The sequence below is a fragment of the Amblyraja radiata genome, chromosome 41 (genome assembly GCF_010909765.2).
Source record: "Amblyraja radiata isolate CabotCenter1 chromosome 41, sAmbRad1.1.pri, whole genome shotgun sequence".
Classification (NCBI taxonomy): domain Eukaryota; kingdom Metazoa; phylum Chordata; class Chondrichthyes; order Rajiformes; family Rajidae; genus Amblyraja; species Amblyraja radiata.
Genome location: NC_045996.1, coordinates 14,092,272 through 14,118,773, shown reverse-complemented (window position 1 = coordinate 14,118,773; position 26,502 = coordinate 14,092,272). Strand labels below are relative to the sequence as shown.

At 49.6% G+C, this 26,502-nt stretch overlaps 1 protein-coding gene across 3 annotated transcripts in view; it reads right to left on the bottom strand.

The window, feature by feature from the left end:
- Window positions 1-231: 231 nt before the first annotated feature.
- Window positions 232-26,502, bottom strand: part of sipa1l3 (signal induced proliferation associated 1 like 3) — a 153,208-nt gene continuing 126,937 nt past the window's right edge. The window contains exons 12-21 of one of the 3 annotated variants that reach the window (XM_033014373.1): window positions 25,065-25,195; window positions 24,126-24,244; window positions 22,422-22,897; window positions 18,823-19,017; window positions 10,178-10,343; window positions 7,766-7,970; window positions 6,307-6,453; window positions 4,300-4,420; window positions 3,126-3,207; window positions 232-1,534 (exon numbers count right to left, since the gene is read on the bottom strand). In XM_033014373.1, the coding sequence (XP_032870264.1) occupies window positions 1,391-1,534; window positions 3,126-3,207; window positions 4,300-4,420; window positions 6,307-6,453; window positions 7,766-7,970; window positions 10,178-10,343; window positions 18,823-19,017; window positions 22,422-22,897; window positions 24,126-24,244; window positions 25,065-25,195 (1,786 nt within the window). In that variant the 3' untranslated portion in view covers window positions 232-1,390. The remainder of the gene's footprint in view (window positions 1,535-3,125; window positions 3,208-4,299; window positions 4,421-6,306; window positions 6,454-7,765; window positions 7,971-10,177; window positions 10,344-18,822; window positions 19,018-22,421; window positions 22,898-24,125; window positions 24,245-25,064; window positions 25,196-26,502) is intronic. The other 2 variants (XM_033014374.1, XM_033014375.1) reach the window with 2 other exon arrangements.

Sequence of the window (26,502 nt, the reverse complement as noted above, 5' to 3'; positions counted from 1 at the left end):
CCCAGAACACTCCAGTCCAAGTCCGCTCTCTGCTCTCTTCCCAAGCACGTTATTAAGAACTAAAATGGCACAAACCTTGCCTGCTCCTTTAGATCAGTTTAGAGATGCAGCACGGAGACAGACCCTTCGGCCCACATTTGATCACCCGTTTGCACCACCGGGTCCATGCTATCCCACTTTCTCACCCCCTCCCCACACACGACGAGGGGGCAATTTACAGAGGGCCGATTGGCCCACGGACCCGCACGCCTTTGGGACGTGGCAGAAAACCGGAGCTCCCCTTACGAAACCCATGCAGTCACAGGGAGAACGTGCAAACTCCACACAGAAAGCACTCGAGGTCAGGATCGAAACTGTGCGCCACTGGGCCACCCCTTTTGAATGTCATATTAAAACTGCCCCATGTTTAAGTTCTGAACAGGAGGTAGTTGAGGCAGGTGCTGTCACAATATTTAAGAGACATTTGGACAGGTAGATGGGCAGGGCAGGGTTAGAGGGATATGGGCCAAACGCAGGCAGGTGGGACTGGTGTAGATGGGACATTTTGGTCGGCATGGGCAGATTGGGCTGAAGGGCCTGTTTCCGTGCTGTGTCACTCCATGAGGAGGCATTATAATAGTTTCTGGCTGTACGGATAGAAGGCCCTGTGGGTGGAGTATAATTCTAGATGCAAGCAATGCCTGGTTCAGCACACTAGAACGGCTACCGTTAAGATGGGGAACCTGAATCGTAATTCCTGCCCAGAGACCTTTTCCACACAAAGGGTGGCGGGTTGTATGGAACGAGCTGCCAGAGGAGGTAGTTGAGGCAGGTAGTATCGCAACGTTTAACAAACATTCGGACAGGTACATGGGTTTAGAGGGATATGGGCCAAACGCAGGCAGGTGGGACTAGTGTTGGCCGGTGTAGGCAGGTTGGGCCTGAAGGGCCTGTTTCCATGTTATATCACTCTGTGACTCCGAGGTATTGTGTAGACATATGAAGCGGATTTTAGCTTGTTGCTTGTGTGATCCAGACTGCCTTTAGGGAGCAGCAGAGGGCTGGCAGGGGGGGGGGAGACGGGCAACAGGGCATCGTGCTGGTTTACTGACAGACGGAGGGAGATGGTGAAACATTCGCTCAGGCTGGGTTGGTGCTGGTGTTAATGGAGGCAGGGCGGTGAATCCAGCAGGGCAGGGCAGTGAGCACCCGGATACCCCCCCAGCATAAAGGGGTACCCCGCACCCACACGTCTTCAACCCACGCCCCACACTCTACCATCTCCGGCTGGCCGTGGCAGCTCTGCGGCTTCCGGAACATTCCAGGATGGGTTGCCGCTCCGTAAAGTCTCTCGCAGGCCGAGGCTCGGCCAGGGCGGAGGGCAGAGGGCAGAGGGCAGAGGGCGGAGGGGTCACTTCTTCTCCATCGAGCTGGAAAATATCTCAGCAAATCTCCGCAGCTGCTCGGTGGCCGAGAGCGACTCCTCCTGGAGGCGCTGGTTATTGACGCGCAGGTTGGCAACCTCTGCCTGCAGCACAAACTTATCCTCCTTCTCCTGGGGGGGAGAGAGAGAGAGAGAGAGAATTGAATACAATTTATTAGCCAAGTATGTACACATACAAGGAATCTGCCTTGGTGCTTAACAATATTTAAAGGACATTTGAATGGGTGCATGTATAGGAAAGGTTTAGAGGGATATGGGACAAATGGAGGTAAATGGGATTAGTGTAGATGGTCGGAATGGACGTGTTGGGCCGAAGGGCCTGTTTCCTAGCTGAATGACTCCAAACAAACAAGGTTGGTGGTTGGTCATCATCCATGTTTGTCTCGATACTTCTCAGGGATGGGTCTTGCTGGTGACACAATGTCCCAAGAAGGAACTTAGGAAGAGTCTGTGTACCACGTGTGCATGGAGTGCGTGAGGCTGCAGCCACTGTTCCACTATCTAAACGGGGATGCTCCTTGCCTTCTGGCTGCATTTTTCACCCACCATGGACACCCTGTGCGTAGGGGAGAGGGTAGGGCTGAAGATGTCCTGGTTGGGTTGCTCCTGGGCCTGGCCAAGCTGGCCATCCGCGAGTCAAGGCGCCAGGTGGTGGAGGGCTCTACCCGAGCCGGCTGCCTGCCCCTTTTCCGGGGATACGTCCGTGCCCGGGTGTGGATAGAAAGGGAATACGCCCTGTCTACGGGCACCCTGAGGGAGTTCCGCGACCGCTGGGCACCGAGGGGGGTTGAATGTATCCTGGACAAGGATTGCTTAGCATATTTGTTCGTCTTGTATTATGGTGGTGTTTTGTGTGTGTGTGTGTGTGTGGGGGGTGGGGGGGTGGGGGTAACTTTAAAATCTCTCCCTGCACGGGAGACCCGACCTTTTCTTTGTCGGGTCTCCGTTGTCGTTGGGGCTGCAACGTGGAGCGGCCTCCAACAGGAACGACCTGGGGTTCCAGCTGCGGAGCTGCCGACTACTCACCTCACCGTCACGGGGCTGGCCGAGTCCGGAGCGGGTGGAGCGGTGGTGGACGCTGCTGCCACCCGACCCCCGGAGATTCGGAGGCTGCAACTGCGGGTTTGGCGGACGGCGGCACCGGGAGCCCGCGGGTCCCTGCTGGGTGACCGCTTTTCGGGGCTTCCGCAACGGCGACTTCTCCCGCCCGAGTTGCGGGGTTGAAGAGCACCTAGAGCGGGGCCTTACACCATCGCCCCGCGCGGCTTGGAATGGCCGCGGGACTCTGCGAGCGCACGCCGGGGGCTCTAACACCAAGACCCGGTGCGCGGCCTTGCATCACCCGGCGTGGCTTTAATGGCCGCAGGACAATTGCCATCGCCAGCCGGGGGCTTTGACTTTGACTCTGACTCTGACATCGGGGGGGAGAGTGCAGTGGAGAGATAAGTTTTTTTTGCCTTCCATCACAACGATGTGATGGATGTTTGTGTAAACTGTGTTGTGTCTCGGGTCTATTTGTTTGTAATGTATGGCTGCAGAAACGACATTTCGTTTGGACCTCAAGGGGTCCAAACGACAATAAATTGAATTGTATTGTATTGTATTGTATTGTGGTGTTTTGTTTTATTGTATTGTAAATACTATTTTAATATTTGAATAAATATTTTTGATTAAAAAAAAAAAAGGAACTTATGCCTCTTACCTTCAGAAGGTCATCCTGTAGCTGCTTCAGTTGGACCTCGAGCTGGTAGACTTTCCCTGTCAGTGCTAATGCCGGCTCGTTGCTGCAACAGATAATGCACCAATTACATTCCACCCATGCATCCCGAGTCTCACAGCGGCAGGTAGTGTCACTACGTTTACGAAACATTTCAACAGGTAAATGGGCCGGACAAATGGAGATGTTGTGGCTCTGGAGAGGGTCCACAGAAGGTCTACAAGAATGATCAGCAGGAATGAGTTGGACCGTTGAGTGTTGGGACCCTTCTTCGGAGTCCGCAGAAGCTGTTTATCCCTTCCGACGCAAGCTGCTCAGTTGAAATCAGTCTCCCATCAGAGTCTGAAGAAGAGTCCCGACCCTAAGCTTCACCTATCCATTGCCTCCACAGATACTGCTGGACCCGCTGAGTTACTCCAGCACTTTGTGTTTTACTCAAAATTCCAGCATCTGCAGTTCCTAAGGAGAACTTGCTTGGTCTTTGCTGGTAGTTATGGGATAGGCTCACAGAGTCTGAATAGACAATAGACAACAGACAATAGGTGCAGGAGTAGGCCATTCGGCCCTTCAAGCCAACACCGCCATTCAATGTGATAATGGCTGATCATCCCCAATCAGTACCCTGTTCCTGCCTTCTCCCCAAATCCCCTGACTCCGCTATCTTTAAGAGCACTATCTAGCTCTCTCTTGAAAGTATCCAGAGAATCGGCCTCCACCGATCCAGAGATTCTCTGCCTCACACCGTACGAGGCAGAGAATTCCACAACTCTCTGTGAGAAAAAGTGTTTCCTCGTCTCCGTTCTAAATGGCTTGCCCCTTATTCTTAAACTATGGCCCCTGGTTCTGGACTCCCCCAACATCGGGAACATGTTTCCTGCCTCTAGTGTGTCCAAGCCCTTAACAATCGATTGAGAACTGGTGTTGTTTCCTCTCGTCCTCCTAAACTCCAGAGTGTACAAGCCCAGCCGCTCCATTCTCTCAACATACGACAGTCCCGCCATCACGGGAATTAACCTTGTAAACCTACGCTGCGCTCCCCCGATGTCACTGGTGCAGGGGGCAGCCACAGTGCTTCAGTTGTGGAGGCAACGAATGATTAGACTGCTGGATGTCCTACACAAAGTGTCACAGGGAAGAGGAGAGGCGGGCGGTCGGTCACCTTAAGACGTGGGTGGCCCTGGGCGAGCTCTGCCGTTCCAGGACGATGTGGCCATGCGATGGGCTGAACGACGGTCCCACCTCGGGATCATTTAATGAGAAGAGAGAAACCGCTCTCTGGACTGGAAAAAAAAACACAAACAGAACTGAATAAGCATTGGCAGGTGACGTTTTGGAGAATCCTCCTGTGCTGCTTGCTGGCCATCGAGCCTCACACCGTGCCCATCCCAACACTTGGAGCAACAAAGGTAGACACAAAATGCTGGAGTAACTCAGCGGGACATGCAGCATCTCTGGAGAGAAGGAATGGATGACGTTTCGGCATCAGGCATCGACTGTTCCCACTTGTTTTTGTACCTGCTTTAACTACCTCCTCGGGCAGCTTGTTCTATATTCCCACCACCCTCTGTCAGCAAGGTTTCCCCTCAGGTGCCTATTAAATCTTTACCCTTTTCACCTTAAACCCCAATCTTCTAGTTTACTTTAGCCTTTAGATTTTAGAGATACAGCACGGAAACAGGCCATTCGGCCCACCTTATCCATGCCGACCAGCGATCACCCCGTACATTTGCACCATCCTACACACTAGGGACAATTTACAATATTACAGAAGCCAATTAACCTACAAATCTGTGCTTCTTTGTAGTGTGGGAGGAAACCAGAGCACCCGGAGAAAACCCACGTGGTCACTGGGAGAACGTGCAGACTCCGTACAGACAGCACACGTGGTCAAGATGCAACCCGGGTCTCTAGCGCTGTAAGGCAGCAACTCTACCGCGCCCTTTCTATGCCTCATCCCTCAGCCTCCAGCGCACCAAGGAATAAATCCCTAGTTAATGTGCTTTAACTGAACCAAGTCATTAACGTGACACTTATCCCAACACTGATGATAATCCATCACTGGGGAAAATCAAAGTCTCCTCCTGTAATTTGCTGTGTTTTCTGAAAGTTCTGCATCTTTGCTGAAGGCCATTGTTCCGCTGTCAATGACTGTGGGCAGGCCCCAACCCTTTCACCAAGGGCCAGGCATCAGGTTACTGCTTCTCTCAACGTTTTCCTTCATTGTTTGTCTCGGTGCGGCTGAAAACCTATCCTGCTGTACAACTGATACCCTGTGCCCAGCCCCGATAAACAATGCCCAGCCCCACCTCAGTGCCAACCCAAGTTGGTTTACTGCTGACAGCCTGCCATGGGATAATCCACACTTTGTTTCAAACCGCCTCCAGTCCCAGGGTATCGGGTTCAGAGGAACTCATGTGACACAACCTGGGCTGTATTGTGTGTACCTATCTCACACTCAGTTCACGCGCTTGTTTTCCTAGAGATTTCAGGTTATTCTCTCAGTGAAGTATGTGTGTGTGTGTGTGTGTGTGTGTGTGTGTGTGTGTGTGTGTGTGTGTATGTCAGTGTGTGTATGTGTGTGTGTGTGTGTGTGTGTGTGTGTGTGTGTGTGTGTGTGTGTGTGTGTGTGTGCCTGAGTGTGAGAGTGAGTGAGTGTGTGCGTGCGTGTGAGTGTGTGCGTGTGTGAGTGTGCGTGTATATGTGAGTATGCATGTGTAAGTGCGTGTCCGTGTGTATGTGCGTGTCCATGTGTGTATGCATGTCGGCGTGTATGTGTGTGTAGGTATATATGTGTGTAGGCGTGTGCGTGTGTGTGTGCGTGCACAAATATATCAGGAATAAGTTGTGGCGAGAGCTAGTGAGGTTTGAATGTTACGGGCGGGAGTGGCATTTGCTGGTGGTTTGAAAGAACTGAGATATTTGGAATAAAGCCAGATGTTGCTGCAGCTGCTGGGGTGAGCTGGGATCCACACACAGGCACCGGTAGAACAGCCACTTACAATCTGGCGGCTGGTGCGTCCACATTGGAATTTATCAATCTTTATACATTAATGCAATGTGACGTTTCGGGTCAGAAGGGTTCGAAGTTACTCCGGCATTTTGTGTCTATCGTGAATTACGGTTAGTTTTTCCTCGTGGAGGAATTCGGTTACAGGGCGAGTCTTACCCTCGTAGGCTTTGGCAACGTTGACAAGGCTGGACCATTCCAGCTCCGACTCGGGGTCGGGCAGAGGCATGAGTCCCGGATCATTCCGGCGCACCGGTATGCGGTCTCGCAGGTCGATCAACGAGAGCTCGGAGGCAGATATGTTAGCTGTGCCAGAGGAGAGACAAAATGTTTAGTTTATTGTCTAAGATAGACACAAAAAGCTGGAGTAACTCAACGGGACAGGCAGCATCTCTGGATAGAAGGAATGAATGGGTGACGTTTCGACGTTTTCAGACTCAACCCGAAACGTCACCTCTTCCTTCTCCCCAGAGATGCTGCCTGACCCGCTGAGTTACTCCAGCATTTTGTGTTAAACTTCGGCTTAAACCAGCATCTGCAGTTCCTTCCCACAAGATTACAATCGAGCCATTTACAGTTTATGGATACATGATAAGAGAATAATGTTTAGTGAAGAATTGTTGTTAGAGGAATAGAGAGTTGTGGCGCGATTGCAATATGTAATAGTAGGCACAATCTGCTTCTGTGGCTAGTATGTAAATAGTCGTCTAGGTTGGAAGCCATCTGGGGGATGGGGGAGACCATGCTGAAATTGAAACTATCAAATCAAAGACAGACACAAAGTGCCAGAGGAACTCAGCAGGTCAGGCAGCATCTGTGGAGGGAATGGACAGATGACTTTTTTGGGTTGGAACATTTCTTCGAACTTGAGTCTGAAGACGGGTCCAGACCCAAAATGTTGTCTGTCCATTCCCTCCACAGATGCTGACTGACCTGCTGAGTTCCTCTGACACTTTGTGGTTTGCTCAAGGATCCAGCATCGGCAGTTTGTCTCTCTGACTCAAAGTAAAAGCTTTGGTTTTTGCGCCGTTCTTTTCTTAAGTGGTGAAGACTCTTGCGACGTCTCTTGGCCATTGCTGAGAGGAGTCATTGGAAACCTGACCCACAAGACAGAGGAGTAGAATTAGACCATTCGGCCCATCAAGTCTACTCTGCCAGTTGATCGTGGCTGGCCCACGTTTCTCCCTCAACCCATATTTTCTGCATTCTCCCCAGATATAACCACCACCCTCTGAGTGAAAATGTCTCGCAGGTTGCCCCTAGACTGTGGAACAGCATCCCCTTTCCCATCAGAACTGCCCCCTCCATCGACTCTTTTAAGTCAAGACTAAAGACTTATCTATACTCCCAAGCCTTTCCTGACATCCTCTGAGTGAGGGCTACATGTATATATGTATGTAGTTTGTTTTGTTGTGCTATTCTTATAACAAATGTAAAGCACTTTATCCAACGAGAGGTGTTTTTTAAATGTGCTATATAAATAAATGTGACTTGACTTGACTATTAAACCTTTCCCCTCTCACCTTGAACACATCCCCTGGGTAAAAGTTCATCCCACTCATAATCACCCTTCAACCTCCTACTCTCCAATGGACAAAGTGTTTAAGAAAGTGCTTACTTTTCTTTTCGAAGTTAGAGGTGGGAGGCTGAGCTAGCCTGCGGATGGGAAGAGTTTGGGATGGGTAGGTGCTGGTGAAGATCACGTCGTTTGGAAGGGCCTGGTCGATGGCAGCGTGCTGGGAGTTGGCGTACATCGGCTCCCTTCGACCGCTGCAGATACTTTCATCGGACAGGGTTCGCTGCAGGTTCTTCCGCGAAGAATGCTGGAAAGCAGCAACGATTCGCTTGGTTATAAATGAAACACAAATAAACATAATCGCCCGCCCAGAAGATAGACACAAAATGGTGCAGCAACTCAGCGGGACAGGCAGCGTCTCTGGAGAGAAGGAATGGGTCGATACCCTTCTTCAGACACACATAGCCCAGATAGAGACCCTTCCACCCACCAGGTCCATGTTGACCATTGAGGGCGGCACAGTGGTGCAGCGGGTAGAGCTGCTGCCTCACAGTGCCAGAGACCTGGAGTCGATTTTTACACAGAGTGGTGAATCTGTGGAATTCTCTGCCACAGAAGGTAGTTGAGGCCAGTTCGTTGGCTATATTTAAGAGGGAGTTAGATGTGGCCCTTGTGGCTAAAGGGATCAGGGGATATGGAGAGAAGGCAGGTACAGGATACATAGAAAATAGGTGCAGGAGTAGGCCATTCGGCCCTTCGAGCCTGCACCGCCATTCAATATGATCATGGCTGATCATCCAACTCAGTATCCTGTACCTGCCTTCTCTCTATACCCCCTGATCCCTTTAGCCACAAGGGCCACATCTAACTCCCTCTTAAATATAGGCAATGAACTGGCCTCACTACCTTCTGTGGCAGAGAATTCCAGAGATTCACCACTCTCTGTGTGAAAAATGTTTTCCTCATCTCGGTCCTAAAAGATTTCCCCCTTATCCTTAAACTGTGACCCCTTGTACTGAGTTGGATGATCAGCCATGATCATATTGAATGGCGGTGCAGGCTCGAAGGGCCGAATGGCCTACTCCTGCACCTATTGTTTATGTTTCTATGATCCTGATCTCGGGTGCTGCCCCTTGCAGTTTGCTTGTTCACATTCTCCCCGTGACCACGTGGTCGCTCCCCGTGCCTGACCCGCTGAGTTACTCCAGCTTCTTGTGTCTGTCTTTTCCGTACTGTTCTACTTTCTATTAACAGGCACTGAGGAACGTGGAACGTGCCGCAAAGCTGGGGGGTGGCAGAGACACAGATTCAAGGTCACTGCTGCCCCAGGCCACTCACACGGCGCCAGGTTTAAACTGGTGCAAGATATTGTTTCAGAGGAGAGCTGAGAAGGCGGAGAGCATGTTTGAGTGAATCAGCAACACACACTTGCTTGAGCATGACATTTCTCACTGTGAACAACAAGCCAGAGAAACACTGGCAGCAAAATGTGACTTCACAGGTCACTGCACTACCCACTGACCCGTTCTCCAAGGCTGCCGTTTGATTTAATTCACGAGTGCTGACTGTGGCGTTCTCAGCACGCACTCACGGCCCATCGATCACCCGTCATTACCCCACTCCTTGCAGCCACGCGGTCACAGGGGGGGGGGGACGTACAAACTCCGTACGGAACGTGCTTGTAGTCAGGATTGAACTCGGATCTCTTGGGCTGTTAGGCAGAGACTTTGGAGATATGGCGCGGAAGCAGGCCCTTCGGCCACCTGGTTCGTGCCGACCATCGATCGCCCCATACGCTAACACTTTCCTACACACTAGGGATGATTCATTATGTTACAAGCCAATTAACCGACAAACATAGAAACATAGAAAATAGGTGCAGGAGGAGGCCATTCGGCCCTTCGAACCAGCACCGCCATTCATTGTGATCATGGCTGATCGTCCCCTATCAATAACCCGTGCCTGCCTTCACCCCTTGACTCCACCAGCCCCTAGAGCTCTATCTAACTCTCTCTTAAATCCATCCAGTGACTTGGCCTCCACTGCCCTCTGTGGCAGGGAATTCCATAAATTCACAACTCTCTGGGTGAAAATGTTTTTTTCTCACCTCAGTCTTAAATGACCTCCCCTTTATTCTAAGACTGTGTGGCCCCTGGTTCTGGACTCGCCCAACATTGGGAACATTTTTCCTGCATCTAGCTTGTCCAGTCCTTTTATAATTTGATATGTTTGTATAAGATCCCCCCCCTCATCCTTCTAAACTCCAGTGAACACATACAAGCCTAACCTGTACATCTTTGTAGTGTGGGAGGAAACCGGAGCACCCGGAGGAAATGCAAATGGTCACGGGGAGAACGTACAAACTCTGTACAGACAGCACCCGTGGTCAGGATTGAACCAGGGTCACTGGCGCTGTGAGGCAGCAACTGTACCGCTGCGCCGCTGATTGGCAAGGGGCACACTTGGTAATTCAGACTCGGTAAACCCAGCCACACACCCACATCGGGGACGTACAAGCATATCCCTATCTGTCTCCAGCAGGGGGCTGTCCAGCAGAATAAGCTTCTTCAGATCCTCCTCCAGGGTGGACTTGTGGGCTCTGCGCGGCGATCGGAGGTCTCGGAGAGACGCCCGCAACCTGGGCTGGCCAAAGACGTTAGTAGAGGCAACATTGGCTGACCTGGGAGGAGAGAGAAGGCAGAATTTCAGAACCTTACCAACACACGAGCATCAATATTTCTACTAACTGAATCATAAACCAGTCGTCATTTAAAGTTGATGAATAATATGTTGAAGTTCCAAAGATGTTTGTGGAAACCACTCCGTTTGTTCCCTCCCACGGAGTGGCACCATTTTAATACCAATTCCTCAAGGTGGGGTGACTTGGTATTTATTATTTTGAGGTTTAGAGTTGCTGCCTTCCAGCGCTTCCTTACAGCGGTTCGATCCCGACTATGGGTGCTGTCTGTACGGAGTTTGTACGTTCTCCATGTGACCGCGTGGGTTTTCTCCCAGGTCTTCGGTTTCCTCCCACACATCAAAGACGTACAGGTACATCAGTAAATTGACAATGGTAAATGTAACAATAATCCCTAGTGTGTGTGGGATAGTGTTGCTGTGCGGGGATCGCTGGTCGGCGCGGACTAGGTGGGACGAAGGGCCTGTTTCCACGCTGTATCTCTAAACTAAACTAAACCAAATCAGCTTCCTTGTTATTTGTCTTTGGGAAATTCATTGTCTATGGAGGTGAAGCCAGTGGCTGCTCTGGCCACAATTGTAAGAGATGAAAGATGGTCAACCCCCATTAACTCACAGCAGAGGGAAGGGAGTCCATGGTCTGCACCTCCTCTACACTGCACAGGACAACCCAAACTCAAGGACATGGAATGAGAAAGGGGAAGAGTTTTTAAATTTAATTCCATTTTTAAATTTATTTCCATACATCTTGTACTTCTACACGATTGGAAGCATAATAGACTGGAATTTAGTTTAGTTTAGAGACACAGGCCCTTCGGCCCATCGAGTCCGCACTGACCAGCGATCCCCGCACACTAACACTGCCCTACACACACACTAGGGACAATTTACACTTACACCAAGCCAATTAACCTACAAACCTGCACGTCTTTGGAGTGTGGGAGGAAACCGAGGTCGCGGGGGAAACCCTCGCAGGTCATGGGGAGAACGTACAAACTCCGTACAGGCAGCACCCGTAGTCGGGATTGAACACGGGTCTCCGGCGCTGCAGGCGCTGTAAGGCAGCAACTCCACCGCTGCGCCACCGTGCCGCCCTCTATGTCGAGGCAGCAAAGAAAGTCGTCGCATCTGCAAAGCCGTTCGGACGCCACAACCCTTCAGGAAAGAATCAACTGACAGGATGTAACAGGGGCACACTGCATGAGGCTTTTTATACGGGAAGAAGGCCAGCCTTTTGATCGTGCTTACAAACTTCTAATACATATTTTCTAGAACAAAAACACTTGGCCAGGCAGTGCTGCTGTGCATTCTGACAACCAGAGCCTTGTGCAGGAACCGTTGCCAAATCACCCCCACCCTCCCCCCTCCCCGTCTCTAGGCAGAAATATTTGACACTCTTCAGATCTCGAATGCCAGCATTAATCGGTTTTGATTTCTCCTGCAAATTCATTCTGGTCTCTGAAAGGGGAAGCGACCAACAGATTGGGAGTGTAAAGGCCGTGGAATGTCTCCACTCATCTCACCACATGTTGGCAATTAGGCTGCAGTCCCTGGCGTGACAACAAAGGCAGCCAACGTCAATGAATGGGTGCAGTCAGAGGAACATCCCTAGATATCTTCACCCTCACCCTGTGGGAAATATCACATTCTTTCCCCTTTGCTGTACTTAAAATATAATGACTGCTTCATTGCGTGCTGTATATTTCGCCTTATGAGGAAGGTCTAAGGAATCAAACTCAGCGGGTCAGGCAGCATCTGTGGAGAACATGGATAGGTGACGTTTCACAGAGTGCTGGAATAACTCAGTGGGTCAGGCAGCATCTGTGGAGAACATGGATAGGTGACGTTTCACAGAGTGCTGGAGTAACTCAGCGGGTCAGGCAGCATCTGTGGAGAACATGGATAGGTGACGTTTCACAGAGTGCTGGAGTAACTCAGTGGGTCAGGCAGCATCTGTGGAGAACATGGATAGGTGACGTTTCACAGAGTGCTGGAGTAACTCAGCGGGTCAGGCAGCATCTGTGGAGAACATGGATAGGTGACGTTTCACAGAGTGCTGGAGTAACTCAGCGGGTCAGGCAGCATCTGTGGAGAACATGGATAGGTGACGTTTCACAGAGTGCTGGAGTAACTCAGTGGGTCAGGCAGCATCTGTGGAGAACATGGATAGGTGACGTTTCACACAGTGCTGGAGTAACTCAGCGGGTCAGGCAGCATCTGTGGAGAACATGGATAGGTGACGTTTCACAGAGTGCTGGAGTAACTCAGTGGGTCAGGCAGCATCTGTGGAGAACATGGATAGGTGACGTTTCGGGGTAGGGACCCTCCTTCAGTCATGTCCTCCAGAGATGCTGCCTGACCTGCTGAATTGCTCCAGCAAGCTGCCTACTCCATGCTGCCTACTCCAGCAAGATAGACACAAAGTACTGGAGCACCCGGAGAAAACGCACGCAGGTCACGGGGAGAACGTACAAACTCTGTACAGACAGCACCCATATTCAGGATCGAACCCGGGTCTCTGGCGCTATGAGGCAGCGACTCTACCTCTGCGCCATCGTGATGCCCTTGCTGAATTTTATTCCAGATTTCCTGAACCGAATTAATCCATTTTTGAATTTCTCTTGATGATCAAAATCCTTCAGGATCCAAAATGTAAACGTACTTGCATCATCAAGGATTTCGATCATCCATTTGCAAAAAAGGTTGCTGGTATTCTTAATTCCAAACATTTTTCCATTAACCACCAGAACCACCACTGCCCACATCCTGCTTGTGGATCTGGCATCCTGGTTTTCTGCATTTTCTGCATTTACTGCTATTTGTGCATATGCATATCCAAGTTATTTATCGAGAATTGGGGCAATAGGGATTCGGGTGCTGGGCACATGGTAACAAAATCTATTATTGTCCTTTGAAGTAAAAAGCAATAGATTTTCCCATTGGTTACAATGCTCATTACACTCAGTCAAGCATTAACACCAAATGAGCTAACATGGACACAAAAAGCTGGAGTAACTCAGCGGGACAGGCAGCATCTCTGGAGGGAGGGAATGGGTGATGTTTCGGGTCGAGACCCTTCTACAGACTGAGAGTCGATGAGGGTGAGGGGGAGATACAGAGATAAGGAAGTGTAAGGTGTGAGAACGAGATATTAAAGGGGGTGGAGATCAAGAATAGAATAGAGTAGAATAGATCATTGTTAGCTAGGAGAAGGTGACAACGAAGCAAACAGAGATAAAATGTAATCCGAGACCCTTCTTCACACCCGAAACATCATCCATTCCTTCTCTCCAGAGATGCTGCCTGTCCCGCTGAGTTACTCCAGCTTTTTGTGTCTATCTTCGGTTTAAACCAGCTGACACAAGGAACTGCAGATGCCGGTTTACAAGGAAAGGCACATAGTGGTGGAGGAACTCAGAACTCAGCGGGTCAGGCAGCATCTCTAGATGTCATGAATGGACGACATTTCGGGTCAGGGCACTTCTCTCGACTCTCCAAGGCTGTGGAGTTGGGATTCCTGTGGGGGACTGCCGGGTGGGCGGTCTGTATTAGACAAGCAGAGATTGCCCCCCACATCGCAAGGAAACAATTATCTCCCAACTAACTTGCCCTGTGTTTCCGACGACTTCCCCATGAGGAACAGATAACGTAAACACTTTGTGAAGTTCAGGCTGAGTTTCATCCCGGGATAATATCTCTCTCAACGCTTTATGCCAGAGACACTACTCCCAGGGTAAACTCTTTTCTTTCCAAAAATTTAAATCAAACTAATATGTTGTTGGGATTATTCTAGAAATGATGCTATTTTGTGTGGGAAGGAACTGCCGATGCTGGGTTTAAACTGACGATAGACACAAAAAGCTGAACTAACCCAGCGGGTCAGACAGCATCTCTGCATAAGGGGAATTGGTGACGTTTCGGGTCGAGACCCTTCTTCAGACACACTGTGTAAAGCCTTAGCTAAGCAAGCAAGAAGAGTTGGATCACAAGAGACTGCACAGGCAGGTATCTCTGGTGATCGTTGGTCGGTGTGTGGACTCGGTGGGCCAAAGGGCCAGTTTGCAGGCTGTATCTCGACTAAACCTTCGGGATCAACACCCCTTTTTCTGTCTACTAGGCAACTTGCGGCCTTTCAAACTCAATATTGGAGACACAAGAAGCTGGAATCCTGAGCAAACCAACACATCTAACCTCACCCATACTTTGACAGCTAGGCACCTGTCAAAGCAAAGCCACTGTTCGGTCTGAAAGTCTGTTTTTATTTCAATTATTAATAATAATAATGTTTTGTTTATAGGGACAGTGCATATTAATGAACATTTGCATGTAAATATGCGAGATTGTAGCCAATCAGTAGCTAATTTCCGTCTCTAGTCCCAGGCAAAGGTAGGTGAAGTGTCTTGCCCAAGGACACAACGACAGTACACACTCCAAGCAGGATTCGAACCGGCCACCTTCAGGTTGCCAGCCGAACACTTAGCCCATTGTGCCATCTGTCGTCCTATTAGGCCTATTTTAGATATGGTAATTTTAATTTTTAAAGCTATATGTATTTATTCTGTTTTTATTAACTGCACTGACGGAAACTGATTGAGAAACTATTTTTCGTTTCATCTGTGTATGTAAGTACTCAGTTAAAATGACATTATAGCAAATACTGAATACTGAAAAACACAAAGTGCTGGAGGAACTCAGTGACTCGGGCAGCATCCGTTCACTAGTTATGGGAGCAGAGTTACACAATTTGGCCCATCAAGTCAATCAGTCATGCCTGATCTATCTCTCCCTCTCAACCCCGTTCTCATGCCTTCTCCCCATCTATCTCTGCCTTAAAAATATCCATTGACTTGGCCTTCACAATCTTGTGTGGCAATGAATTCCACAGATTCACCACCCTCTGACCAAAGAAATTCCTCCCATCTCCTTCCTAAAAGTTACATCCTTTCATTCTGACGCTGTGGCCTCTGGTCCTAGACTCTCCCACCAGTGGAAACTTCCTCTCTACATCCGCTCTATCCAAACCTGCGGAGGGAACGGACAGACGATCTTTCTGGATGGGGCCCTTCTTCAGACCGTGGTGTATTAACTGGTAATGCAGATAGGAGAGAGGGAGGGAGAGAGGGGGAGAGAGAGGGAGAGAGAGGGAGGGAGAGAGGGGGAGAGAGATAGATGGAGAGGGGGAGAGAGGGAGGGGGGAGGGGGGGAGAGGGAGAGAGAGGGGGGGGGAGGGTAGAGGGAGGGAGAGAGAGAGGGGGGGGGGGGGGAGGGAGAGAGGGAGAGGGAGGGGGAGAGGGGGGGGGAAGGAGAGAGAGAGGGAGAGAAGGATGGAGGGAGAGGGAGAGGGAGAGGGAGAGGGAGAGGGAGAGGGAGAGGGAGAGAGAGTGGGAGAGAGAGGGAGAGAGAGGGGGAGAGGGAGAATGAGAGAGGGAGGGGGAGAGAGAGGGAGAGGGAGGGGGCGAGGGAGGGGGAGAAGGCGGGGGGGAGGGAGAGGGAGAGGAGAGGGAGAGGGAGAGGGAGAGGGAGAGGGAGAGGGAGAGGGAGAGGGAGAGGGAGAGGGAGAGGGAGAGGGAGAGGGAGACACACACTCATATACAAGCAACTGCAGATGCTGGAACCTTGTGTAGAACAAAGTGCTGAACGAACTCAGTGGGTCAGGCAGCATCTGTGGGAGAGAATGGACGTACGGTGTGCTGGGTTATGATGGGACTGGTGGAATAAGCATGGCGTGGTATTTTACATAGTGATGAAGCTTTTCCACTGAAGAGCTTATTCAGTGATATGACTGATAAAAAAACCTCCTCAAATTACGTTTGCAGATCAGATACAAAGGCTTCTTGAGTTTATTTGGACAGTGAGAAGCTGCAGGCTGCTGTTAATATGCAGCAATTTCCCTTATATAACCTACATCTGGTGGCTTTGAACCAGGAACCTCTGCCTTTCACTAAATCTATTGAACTGTACACCAAACATCTGATATGCAGAATGGTCTAAATATCAGAGTCGGAGTTCTTTCTGTGGAGGTGGTTGTATTAACCCTGTAGTATCATTGGACTTCGAGAGGCAGATCTTATTTGTTTCCAAAGGAGAAAAAAAAAATCACATTTTATCTTGCGCACACAGACATAACATTCAATACCTTTAGAAATGAAAGTTAGTGGTTTCAGATTTTCTAGGATTCAATTAGTTAGGAGATTCACTGAGGACTGGCAGATACCCTGAGCTATTTAAATTCAACTGGTTAAAAAAATGCTGACTATTTAAAAAAAAATCCTGCTTCTGAGGGAACTGGAAGAAAGATAATAACTAACACAGAATAAATTAGTTTTAGTTTAGTTTAGAGGTACAGCATGAAAACAGGCCCTTCGGCCCACCGAGTCGGCGCTGACCAGCCACCCCAGCACACTAGCACTATCCTACACAACTTATACCAATTAATCTACAAACCTGCACCTCTTTGGAGTGTGGGAGGAAACCGGAGCACCCGGAGAAAACCCACGCAGGTCACGGGGAGAAAGTACAAACTCCGTACAGACAGCACCCGAGGCCAGGATTGAACCCGGGTCTCTGGTTGCTGTAAGGCAGCAACTCTACCGCTGCCTGGTCTCTACGATCAATTTTAAAAATCATTACAAACGATTCAATATTAAGGTGCATTGCAAATTCTGCAGGTGAAAGCCACAACGGTTATGCATTAAATTACACACAACCCCCAATCATCAGGACAGAAGAAAATCCCTCCCCTCCCTTTGAGAAAACTGGAGCAAGTCAGAGAGAGGGGAGATACTGTATAGAATCTATTATAGTTGAAGACTATTTCTATATAATAGAACTGTCATTGCCACTGAAGGTTATGGAGGCCAAGTTAATGGATATCTTTATGGCAGAGATAGATAGATTCTTGATTAGTATGGGTGTCAGGGGTTATAGAATATAGAACAGTACAGACTCGGTGGGCCGAAGGGGCTAGTACCAAACAGAAGATAGACACAAACTCTAGAGTAACTCAGCGGGACAGGCAGTATCTCTGGAGAGAAGGAATAGGTGACGTTTCGGGTCGAGACCCTTCTTCAGACGGGTTGGGTCTCTCCAGAGATGCTGCCTGTCCCGCTGAGTTACTCTAGAGTTTGTGTCTATCTTCTGTTTGGTACTAGGCCCACCGAGTCTGTACTGTTCTATATTCTATATTATGCACTATTGGAAATGCCTACATTTTCCAGCATTAGAAATTTGGCCAATTTTAAAAACAAAAATGCATTTGCTGTTCCTCTCTATTCATTAAAAACAGATGTATCAATAAATATACCTCGTGGGCCAAATTCAGTTGTGGAGTAACGCTATTTTCTCTCTTCACAATGAGAGGCATTGTTCCCTGGTTCTGCCCTCATTATGTGGCAAAACCTGCAGAGAATTTTCAGAGAGCGCAGGGCTGATTGGTGTCATGACTCCATGTGCTGAAGCACAGCTTCAACTTGTGGGTTAAGAGATAATATCATCGCTGACTGTCATATTAAATTCAACAGGGAATTTAGAAGAAATGTCTCCACTCATAGAGATGTGGGAACATGGAAATTGTTCCCACAGGAAGTGTTCGAGACAAAAAGAAGATTCATTTATGAGGAAGCTTTAAAAAACAGACAAGAGGGAAGGAAAATTGATCGACTGAAAAATACAGCCCCTTCGGCCCATCGAGTTTACACTAGTTCTATGTTATCCCACATCCCACATCCACTCCCTACACACTAGGGGCAAGTTTACAAAGGGCCAATTCACCTGCAAACCTGCAAGTTGTTGGTAGGAGGAAACAAGAGCAGCCGGTGGAAACCGACAGTTACAGAGAGAAGGTGTAAACTCCACACAGGCAGTGCCCAAGGTCAGGATGGAACACAGAATGCTGGAGTAACTCAGCGGGTGAGGCAGCACCTCTGGAGAGAAGGAATGTGTGAAGTTTCGGATCGAGACTCTTCTTCAGACTGAGAGTCAGGGTGGGAAGGGAGACTAGAGGCATGGAAGGGTAAGGCGTGAAAATGACAGATCTAAGCAGACGGATGAACACAGGTCTAAGCAGACGGATGAACGCGGGTCTCTGGCGCTGTGAAGCAGTGGCTCTACCATCCGCCCACTCAGCCGGAAAGACAGCGGAAAAAAGAAAGCAGATTTGTTTAAGTGAAAGATAAACACAAAAAGCTGGAGTAACTCAGCGGGACAGGCAGCATCTCTGGAGAGAAGGAATGGGTGATGTTTCGGGTCAAGACCCTTCTTCAGACGGAAAATCACAGCAAAAGGAACCAAGAGATATAGACGATGATGTAGAGAGAGATACAGTAAGCACTGGTGGGGACCAGTAGGGCCAAATAGCCTGCTTCTACAATGCATGACATAAAGTGTGGTGCAAAATCAAAGCCCAACACATTTTGTTGATTGCAAAAGACTGAGGTCCAAACTGATTGCAACGTGACTCCTACGTTTTAGTCTCGGTGAATCCAGAATGTCGACCCTGGGAGCTGGCGGAGATTTTCCAGCCAGCTGGACACATGTTCTTCACATTCTGATAGGAGTAGAAGGATTTGGGGACGGAAGCTGAGAGCTGAGGGCAGGGCGCCAGTGGCCTGGGCAGGTCCGGTGGCGGGGTCTTGTGGGTGCGAGGGGTGTGTCCTGGCCTGCAATGCAAGGGTGCGGGGAAAACAAAATTAAAAAATAAAATGAAAATAAGCAAGCAACTCAAAAATAAAATCGTTTTACTAACTTTAAGCAACTTCCACCTTTCTCCCTCTGTCTTCTCACTTTTAAAAAAAGTTTAGCTTGGTTTTGTTTATTATCACGAGAGGGCACAAATTTAAACCCAGGTAACCAGAACCCAGCACAAAGTACCAGGCACTCTCAGCTTGCAGAACATCAAGACACACAAGTTTCTCAAAGTAATCTGGGGAGGCACGGGGGTGCAGCGGGTAGAGTTGCTGCCTCACAGCGCCAGAGACCCGGGTTCGATCCTGACTATGGGTGCTGTCCGTACGGAGTTTGCACGTTCTCCCCGTGACCTGCGTGGGTTTCCTCCGGAGACTTCGGTTTCCTCCCGCACTCCAAACACGTGCCGTAGGACAGGTTTGTAGGTTAATTGGTTTGTTGTAAATGTAAAAATTGTCCCTGGTGGAGGATAGTGTTAGTGTGCGGGGATCGCTGGTCGACGAGGACTCGATGGGCCGAAGGGCCTGCTTCCACGCTGCATCTCTACCCGCTGAGTTACTCCAGCATCATGTGTCTACTTTCAATTTTATCCAGCATCTGCAGTTCCTTCTCACACATAATATGCTAAAGTTGTTAGCATGGACAAGATGGGCAGAAGGGCCTGTTTTACATTCTGTACAGCTCTATGACTCTGCTGGAAGATGATTTATTTTTAACAGATTTAATTCTAAAATTGCACAAGGACTCGAACAACAGCAATTCTATTAGATAGACACACAGTGCTGGAGTAACTCAGCGGGACGGGCAGCATCTCTGGAGAAAAGGAATAGGTGACGTTTCGGGTCGGAACCCTTCTTCAGACCCCGATACTGAATTGTAGGATTCTGAAATCCTGGTTTTGGATTCTGACGCACAACTTCACCAATCCACGTTCTCCAGAGGTGCTGCCTGTCCCGCTGGGTTACTCCAGCATTTTGTGTCAATCTTCGGTATAAACCAGCATCTGCAGTTCCTTCCCACACAGCAATACTATTAACTCGGTTCAGCCAAGGTTCTTCATCTTTTTCCTTCGAGGAGATGGATTAGCAGCCCATTTGGGAGAGGTGTACGATTTCACTGACCAAAATAGTAAAGCCTCGGGCCCTGGCGAGGAGCAGCTGAAACACCACAGCTGTAGAACGTGTCAGCAGTGTTCGTAAGAAAAGCTCAGCAAGTTCCTAGTATCCTAGCATTTAAACACCCACCAGGTTGATCCAAACAAATCAATGCCTCAATAATGTGGAGGAAGGAGAACCACAGGCGTCACAGTGGTGCAGTGGGTAGAGCTGCTGCCTCACAGCGCCAGAGATCCAGGTTCCATCCCGACTACGGGTGCTGTCTATACGGAGTTTGTACGTTCTCCCATGGGTTTTCTCCAAGATCTTCGGTTACCAGCCACGCTCCAAAGACGTACAGGTTTGTAGGTTAATTGGCCTGGTATAGAAGGAAAAAATTGTCCGGGGATCGCTGGTCGGTGCGGACTCGGTGGGCTAAAGAGCCTGGTCCCCTGCTGTATCTCTAAACTAAACATTTGTCTGTTTTAAATACGTAGGGATTAAAAAGGAGGGATCAGAATTAAAATCAAAATCTGAACCGTTTTCTTTTCCACCCCAGTACAGGAAAGTCCCAGAAGATAAAAGGTGTCATTAGTTTGATTCTGTCTCGTTACAAAATGTACCTCGACTATATAAAGTGCTGGAGGAACTCCTGTACGAAGGAACTCAGATGCTGATTTACACCAAAGATAGACCTGGAGTAACACAGCGGGCCAGGCAGCATTTCTTAGAGAGAAGCAAGCGTTTCGGGTCGGGATGAAACGGGTGACCCGAAACGTCACCCATTCCTTCTCTCCAGAGATGCTGCCTGTCCTGCTGAGTTACTCCAGCTTTTTGTGTCCACTGCTTTTTAGTTTAGTTTAGTTTAGAGATACAGCGCGGAAACAGGCACTTTGGCCCACGTCGACCAGTGATCCCAGCATTTTAACAGTCTGAAGAAGGGTTTCGGCCCGAAACGTTGCCTATTTCCTTCGCTCCATTGATGCTGCTGCACCCGCTGAGTTTCTCCAGCACTTTCGCCTACCAGCATTTTAACACTATCCTACACCCACTAGGGACAATTTTTACATTTACTAAGCCAATTAACCTACAAACCTGTACATCTTTTGGGAGTGTGGGAAGAAATCGAAGATCTCGGAGAAAACCCACGCAGGTCACGGGGAGAATGTACAGACAGAACCCGTAGTCGGGATCGAACCCGGGTCTCCGGCGCTGCTTTCGCTGTAAGGCAGCAACTCTACCGCTGCGCCACCGTGACTGCCCGGTGGAGTCACGGTGATGACATCGGGCTATCATGATCGATGTTTAATTCAAGGACATGGGCCGGTCGCTTTGAATATCGTGTGTGTAGCACAGAAGGCGGCTCGTGCTGGAGAGTGGCGGAGAAAATAAAACAACAGGCCACACGGGAGGCCACACGGTTGACTCAGAAATGAAGCAAAACTCGGTTAAAAGTGCAGAAACGAAAAACTAATGCCAGATGTGAATTAGAACGCTGTAATCTGATCCTGTGGTTCAGAGAGTTTTACTAATAATTGAGATAGTGGGGAGCAGCAAGATTAGGCTGTGGCGATACCCAGATAATCAAACATTCACCACAGAACGTGCTCTGGGCCAATCTCCGTCATGGCAATTACACCATTTCTCTTCCGTATCACAAGCTTGCTACACTGCTGCCAAGATCCTTGAGTTTCAAGGATGCGAGTCGTCTCCCGACGGCTGCAGCTGCCGGCAATGATAGGGACGGTAGGGTGCGGGTCACAATGATACAGCGTGTGGCACTGCCTCAGAGAGACTGCCCAGCCCAGCCCAGCCGCCTCACTCCCTAAAGGGCCTGTCCCACATGCAATTTTTTCGGCGACTGCCGGCACCCGTCATAGTCGCAGCAGGTCACCGAAAATTTTCAACATGTTGAAAACCCAGCGGCGACCAGAAAAAGGTACGACTCTTTGGGCGACTACGTGTCCAATCCATTAATAATCTTTCATGTTTCAATAAGATCCCCTCTCTTCCTTCTAAATTCCAGTGTGTACAAGCCCATTCGCTCCATTCTTTCAACGTATGACAGTCCCGCCACCCCGGGAATTAACCTGGTGAACCTACGCTGCACTAGGCGCAGAGTTTATTCATTCATGTGTTTATTAATGGTATATGGACACACTGATCTGTTTTGTAGTCAATGCCTACTATGTTCTGTTGTGCTGAAGCATAGCAAGAATTTCATTGTCCTATCAGGGACACATGACCATAAGCTCACTTGAACATGAACTTGAGTTGCTCCTTACCTAGGATGTGGACTGTCGTTGCTGCTGTTCGGCCCATAGCTGGTGCTGTGAGCAGGAGTGTGGGCCTTCTTCCTGTGGCCTTTGCTCTGGCCGTTGGCGTTGAGGGCTGGCGACGAGTCTCTCCTCTTCTCCATGGGAGGCGGGGTGCAGTCCGTCATGCGGCCGGTGCAGTCCGTCATGCGGCTGGTGCACTCCTGCAGCTCGCTATAGGTAGCCGACGTCTGCAAGGGTTTCTGAGCTTTGTCCCGCCAGGGTGCGGCCCGGGCTGGCTTGGCTGCCGTCGTGCCGGCAGCAAAGGGGCTGGGGGCGTAGAGGGTGGTGTCGATGCCGCTGTCGCTGGATGCTCCCTTCACCGAGGCCTCCAGCTCAACTTCCATGTGCTCCACGTTGTCAGACCACCGCTCGTCACTGTGGCTGCTGGAGGCGTTGCTGGACAGCGTGTTGCTGCTCGACTGGCTGGAGTAATGCGCGTCGCCCTGCGAAGGAACACGCACCAGATTAGAATTGGAGCCTCGGGCAGACTGACAGGCGACTCCTGCAGCCCCCAGAGAAAGGGCCGGGTCTTGCAGCTCCCAGCACGGCAGCTGTGACTTCACACCTGTTAAATGGAGCGGCTGGAATGCCCAGCCTCTCCCCCCCTGTCCCCACCTCACTGACCCCCCCCCTTCAAACCTGCCCCTCCCCCACACACTTACTCGCCCTGCCCACCCCGTCCTACCATCACCCCCCCCCCCCCCTCCATACCCCATACTTAAGATTGTTAAGGGCTTGGACACGCTAGAGGATTACAAGGTTAATTCCCGGGATGGCGGGACTGTCATATGCTGAGAGAATGGAGCGGCTGGGCTTGTATACTCTGGAGTTTAGGAGGATGAGAAGGAATCTCATTGAAACATAGAAGATTGTTAAGGATTTGGACACGCTAGAGGCAGGAAACATGTTCCCGATGTTGGGGGAGTCCAGAACCAGGGGCCACACACACAGTTTAAGAATAAGGGGTAAGCCATTTAGAACGGAGACGAGGAAACACTTTTTCTCACAGAGAGTGGTGAGTCTGTGGAATTCTCTGCCTCAGAGGGCGGTGGGGGCAGGTTCTCTGGATACTTTCAAGAGAGTGCTAGATAGGGCTCTTAAAAATAGCGGTGTCAGGGGATATGGAGAGAAGGCAGGAACGGGGTACTGATTGGGGATGATCAGCCATGATCACATTGAATGGCGGTGCTGGCTCGAAGGGTCGAATGGCCTACTCCTGCACCTATTGTCTATTGTCTCCCCCGCCCCTTCTCCCCCATCCCTACCTCAACCCCCCCTCCTCCCTCACCCCTCCTCGTCCCCCATCCCCTTACCCTCCTCCCCTTCAGCCCCCCAACCTCTCCACCCCACCTCACCGTACCCCCCTGCCATGTTTACGTTGAGTGCTAAACCCCTGTCCATCCTCTCGATTTTGTGTCTACCTGCAAAGAGATCTTTTAATGTGCTGGACAAAGACAATTTTTCTTTTAAGCAATGCCAAACCATTCCTTATCTGACAAGATATGTAAGAAGGAACTGCAGATGCTGGTTTAAACCGAAGATAGATAGAAAAAGCTGGAGTAACTCAGCGGGACCGGCAGCATCTCTGGAGGGAAGGAAAAGGTGACGTTTCGGGTCGAGACCCCTCTTCAGACAAGACACAGGCAATAAAACCACAGAAAGGAGACTTACTTTGGCATTCCTGTTGGGGGAATCCTTGCCTGTTAGCTCTTGTCTCGGGAGCCGTTTAAAGATATTGTTTCCGGAGTTTGTGTAAACTTTGGACACTGCTGGTACATGCCACAAGGGCTCTGAAATGGAAGAATTGCAGATTTTTAAATTATTTAAATGATTCATTTTTAAATAATAAATACAATTTGTCAATCATGGCTGATCTATCTCTCCCTCCTAACCCCATTCTCCCGCCTTCTCCCCATAATAGATATAAATAGCAGGCTAGATATAAACAGCATGCAAGGCTGGAGCTCACTTCCAACACTAGAAAGCAGTGGGACTCTTGCACTTCCGAAAGGGCAGTTCCCTAATTTGAGGAAGGACATTCTTGCTATTGAGGGAGTGCAGCGTAGGTTTACAAGGTTAATTCCCGGGATGGCGGGACTGTCATATGCTGAGAGAATGGAGCAGCTGGGCTTGTACACTCTGGAGTTTAGAAAGATGAGAGGAGATCTCATTGAAACATAGAAGATTGTTAAGGGCTTGGACACGCTAGAGGCAGGAAACATGATCCCGATGTTGGGGGAGTCCAGAACCAGGGGCCACACAGTTTAAGAATAAGGGGTAAGCCATTTAGAACGGAGACGAGGAAACACTTTTACTCACAGAGAGTGGTGAGTCTGTGGAATTCTCTGCCTCAGGGGCCGGTTCTCAGGATGCTTTCAAGAGAGAGCTAGATAGGGCTCTTAAAGGTATCGTAGTCAGGGGATATGGGGAGAAGGCAGGAATGGGGTACTGATTGGGGATGATCAGCCATGATCACATTGAATGGCAGTGCTGGCTCGAAGGGCTGAATGGTCTACTCCTGCACCTATTGTCTATTAAACATGGTCTATTGACTTATGAACATGCATCCTTGCCAGAATACTGAACCTAGCCAGTCGCAGGAACCTTTACCATTCTTATTCCGTTCCATTGTGCTGTCCTGGCTTGTTAGACCTCCAGATGAAGACTTGCCGCTCGACATGGTATCCTCTCTACTGTGATGCTCGTACAGGGGAAGCCCATGTTGACCCCCTCCGTACCTGCTGGAGTAACAAACAAACAACAAACTTAGTCCCGTCGGCAGCTCCTAGCATTGAAATATCTCAGTAATCCAGCTTTTATTTTATACCCTTTTAATTGGGGTCATTAGTTGTTACAGGTCCACCACTGATTTTCCGGTTCCCTTGGTTCCGGTTCCAGAGCCTTTCCGGATTATCCGTTTTGCCGGTCCAAACAGTGGTCAGGGCCTCAGAGAGGAGTCCAACAGTACCGGAACATTCCGCCTAGGGGCCGACATACCAGCCCGCAAAACGGCCTCACAGGTCGGCAATGGGAATGGATCTGCTGGCTCCGGTCGGAGTTCCACAGCCCCGGTCACAGGGGGGGGGAAATTTGACCAGCCGATCGACGCAGAAGTCCCAATGAGGTCTAGATCGGCCGCCTCATCTAGTCTAGGTGCCACATGTTCGGGGGAACTTCCGGGGGGGAGGGGGGGAGATTTCAAGTGTGCTCTCGTAATTTTGTCCGGATTAAAGGAGGTGCTGGACCCCAAGTAGTAGGAAAATCGGTGGTGGACCTCTACCGCAATTGGTGGCACAGTGGCGCAGCGGGTAGAGCTGTTGCCTCACAGCGCCAGAGACCCGGGATTGATCCTGACCTCGGGTGCTGTCTGTGCACTGTGGCAGTCTGCATTGGCTAAAAAAATAATAATTTCCCAAGGGTATCCAAGGACGAGCGAGCGTTGCCAATTATGGCTACATGCCATGAATAATTAACGACCAAATTCATCCAAAATTTCTAAAGGCCCAGTGTTCTGTTTGAACCTAATGGGACATAATTTGCAGCAAAAAAATGACACAAAGTGCTGCCCTGCTTAGAAGGATCGCGACACCCATCATAGACACAAAATGCTGGTGTAATTCAGCATCTCTGGAGAGAAGGAATGGGTGACAATTTTGGGTTGAGACCCTTCTTCAGACCTGACCTGAAACGTCACCCATTCCTTCTCTCCAGAGATGCTGCCTGTCCCGCTGAGTTACTCCGGCATTTTGTGTCTATCTTCGGTTTAAACCAGCATCTGCAGTTCCTTCCTACACATGTCACCCTTCATGTCTGAAGAAGGATCTCAACCCTAAACATCACCCATTTCTTCTCTCCAGAGATGCTGCCTGAGCTGCTGAGTTACTCCAGAGCTTGGTGTCTTTTTTCTGCGGTTCCTTGTGTCATCGTTTACTGTAGTTGGTTTAAGCGCCTGAGTGTAAATACACCCGGGGGAATTAGGTCAGCCTTTTGGGGTGGAAGGAATGTGAAAGGTGAAAGCACAGGATAATGAAAGCGGATCGAAATATTG